We start from the raw sequence: 3,285 nt of genomic DNA on the forward strand, positions 1-3,285 counted from the left end.
TTTGTTTCTTCTCGATAGGTGAGTAACACCGTGTCTGCGCTGCAACAGCTAAAGTCTGTCTAGTACACTGGACGCGTCACAGCGACAGTTGAAAATCATTAGAAATTTGTGTCAATACGTCATAAATAGAAAGCTGCAGCGGTTTTCTGTCGGGGATTTGTCGTGTCGTGCCACGCCGCATCCAGTGTAGACCATAGATATGTATAAATATATCTATAGTTTAGACAGCATCACTGATTATAATGAGTTCCATAGTATTTTGTTGCGCCGCTCGCGTCTGGTGTAGACACGGTGTAACATTGGTTTTGCTTCACAGAACTAACCGTTGCCTGGGTTGCGTACGTATGTGTGGGGCGGAGCTATAGGGGCGAGACCCTTTTGGGCTAGGGGCGTGTTTGTTTTGTTGATTTCAAATGTCAACATTGGCTACCAGAAATCACTTACCCCACCTTTAAGTGTATTGAAGTCATTTTGAGCCGTGGTTCTCTCACAGAACTGCACATCTGTATGTGTGTCCAGCCTGAGCTGATGATCTCACTGGCTCAGTAACATCCTCCTCAGTGTTTCATGATGCAGACGGCCTTCACGGACCTCTCCTGCCGAAGTTAGCACTCTCATGGTAACAACAACCTTTTTGACTGATGGATCGCTTCTTAAGATTAACAGTTCTTCCCCAGGAATTTGGCAATTAAATACATTTTTCCTACAGAAGCACATATCATCGCTTATCACACAGCTCTCTGGAATACTTGAGAGTGACTGGTCATTCATTGCTTTCAGCTGACATATATTTGCTAATATTCACTGTCATCCATGGCAATGCTTTATATCAGACCGTTCATCCGGATAAGTGTACTGGCCCTATTACCACAAACTCGCTCTCATTTTTCTATTTTTTTATTTAAACAAACGCAACCACCACCACCATCTTGCAGCTCATTCAACAGTAGTGAACTTCACCTCAGAGGACTATAGTATTATTACTGTAATAATTAATAATTATAATTATTCTAATTCTGCTCAAACTAATTAAATCTCAGTCAACATAATTCTCTCATTCTCTCTTTATTGTCTTGCTTTTTATTATTTTAGCCGATTTTATTTCTTGTTCACATTATAATTTTCATATTCACTGGTATTGAATGATTACCATGTTTATTGGTATTTAGCATGGTAGAGTAAAACCAAGAACACTGTAGTACTGTAATTTGTGGTAGATATTATCAGTGTAATACTGGCAATGTAAACCCTTGTTGTTTGTGCTGTAAAGCTTCTTTTAACATAAAGTGCCTTGACACAGTAAATAATACAGTCTTTGTTTTTGATTCTAGACGCAAAAGAGAAGGAACATTTTGTTATATTACCACTAGTTTCCTCGGATCTAGTCTATTAGCTCAAGCTCTATACTGAAAACAACAACAACAGAAATGAAGGGGAACCTTTAGCTTATGTTAGCACACAGACTCGTTACGTCTATAAAAACACACAGGCTCGCTACTATAGTATAAGATCTCTAACCAAATGCGAACTAGTTTGAATCTCAAGGGATTTATAGCTGAAGCAGGCTAATGTCTGTTGTAGATTGAACTCAAAAACAGACTAGACGATAAAATATCATAATTGTAAAATGTGCTTATATTTCCAGGATTTCCATGACCGTGCCTGGGAACCCAAACATGCCTGCTATCATCCACGCATTCAAATAATACAAACGCAGCGACTTTATAGTACATCGAATATACTTTTTTTAATATTACGTGAACGCATGCTGCATATCTCATAGACGCTCACAATGTGACACATAAAAAATATACAATATAACACAACGATGTGCCACCGTTAGCGCGAGAGGCTTCAGCAAAATGATACTCACCAAAACCAAAGACTCCTGGGAACAGTAAGGCGTGAAACACACCAAACTGGACAACAAGATCCTTCGACATTGTCATAAATCGGGTTTCTAAAACGCGTTCAGATGTGTTTCCTAAAGCATTTCCTGAGTGGGCTCTGTGTTCTCGTCTCTCCGCGCGCTCACTTCTACTGGAGCCGATCTACAGGGTTGCCAAATATTCCGCCCGACAAATCAACAAGGCGACCGGTTCGTGCTTTAATACATTATAAACTGTATAGGTAATTTCTTTATTTGATTGGTAACATATATATATTTTTCCTAATATATGAATTCTCCTAACATGGTGAAACGTTGTATTTTGTCTTTCGATTTTAAACGAATCTGGCAACTCGGTGAAATAAAAGGTCCGGTGCTTTACACCTTGTGGATACATTTCAAAGAAACATAATAGCCCCAAGCAAAAAGCTGTCACGAAAGTCAGCTTACCCGAGTGCTCAGTAAAGGAAATAGACTAAACATAAGCCTAATTATATTAGTGTAAGGAGACCAGGACTGTAATAATTTCTCAGTGTGGTCAGTTATTTTTAAAAGTCATGTTTAGTCACTGTTTACACACTGATCCAATAGCCTGCAGTGTTGTCACATAGGCTATACAGTGTGGTTATTTGTCATAGGCTAGTATTAGCTGCTGTGCTTACACTTTATTCTAAGGTGTCCTTGTTACAGTGTAATTATACATTTAAGAACTTAGTAATATTAATTAGCTACATGCACTTACTAAATGGTTAGGGTTAAGATTAAGGGTTTGGCACAGGGTTACTTGCATGTAATTATGCATAATTAATTGTTATTATAATAGTAATTACATGTAACATGTGCCTGATTTGAGAAGAAATGACTCTTTAAAACACACAACAATTTACTCCAACCTAACACACACACACACACACACTCACACACACTCACACTCACTCACTCACACACTCACTCACTCACTCACTCACTCACACACACACACACACACACACACACACACACACGCGCACACACATATAGAGTCTTAATGCCAGTGTGGCTTTATGATGTTCACTTCTTAGTCAAACAGATATAGAAATATTTTGTTCAGATTTACAAATTTAATTTTACATTTCCTGCACCGGCCAAGAAATCACAGCAGCGTCTCTACTTCCTCCGCAAACTGAGAAGAGCCAGAGCCCCGGCCCCCATCATGTGCACCTTATACCTACTTCCTCCGCAAACTGAGAAGAGCCAGAGCCCTGGCCCCCATCATGTGCACCTTCTACAGAGGCAGCATCGAGAGCATCCTGATGAGCTGCATCACTGTGTGGTATGGGTCCTGCCGCAAGACCCTTCAACGCATAGTGAGAGCAGCTGAGAAGATCGTTGGTGTCTCTCTCCCGTCCCTCCAGGAC

General features: G+C 40.0%; 1 protein-coding gene across 1 annotated transcript in view; it reads right to left on the reverse strand.

Moving 5' to 3' along the window:
* The window catches only part of ifngr1lb1 (interferon gamma receptor 1-like b1), a 26,635-nt gene extending 24,665 nt beyond the window's left edge, over window positions 1-1,970 (reverse strand). Inside the window, exon 1 of the mRNA NM_001360904.1 lies at window positions 1,874-1,970. Coding sequence (NP_001347833.1) covers window positions 1,874-1,949 — 76 coding nt within the window. The 5' untranslated portion in view covers window positions 1,950-1,970. The remainder of the gene's footprint in view (window positions 1-1,873) is intronic.
* Window positions 1,971-3,285: the final 1,315 nt, after the last annotated feature.

Source organism: Sinocyclocheilus anshuiensis, unplaced genomic scaffold (assembly GCF_001515605.1).
Source record: "Sinocyclocheilus anshuiensis isolate Anshui unplaced genomic scaffold, SAMN03320099.WGS_v1.1 scaffold1540, whole genome shotgun sequence".
Taxonomy (NCBI): domain Eukaryota; kingdom Metazoa; phylum Chordata; class Actinopteri; order Cypriniformes; family Cyprinidae; genus Sinocyclocheilus; species Sinocyclocheilus anshuiensis.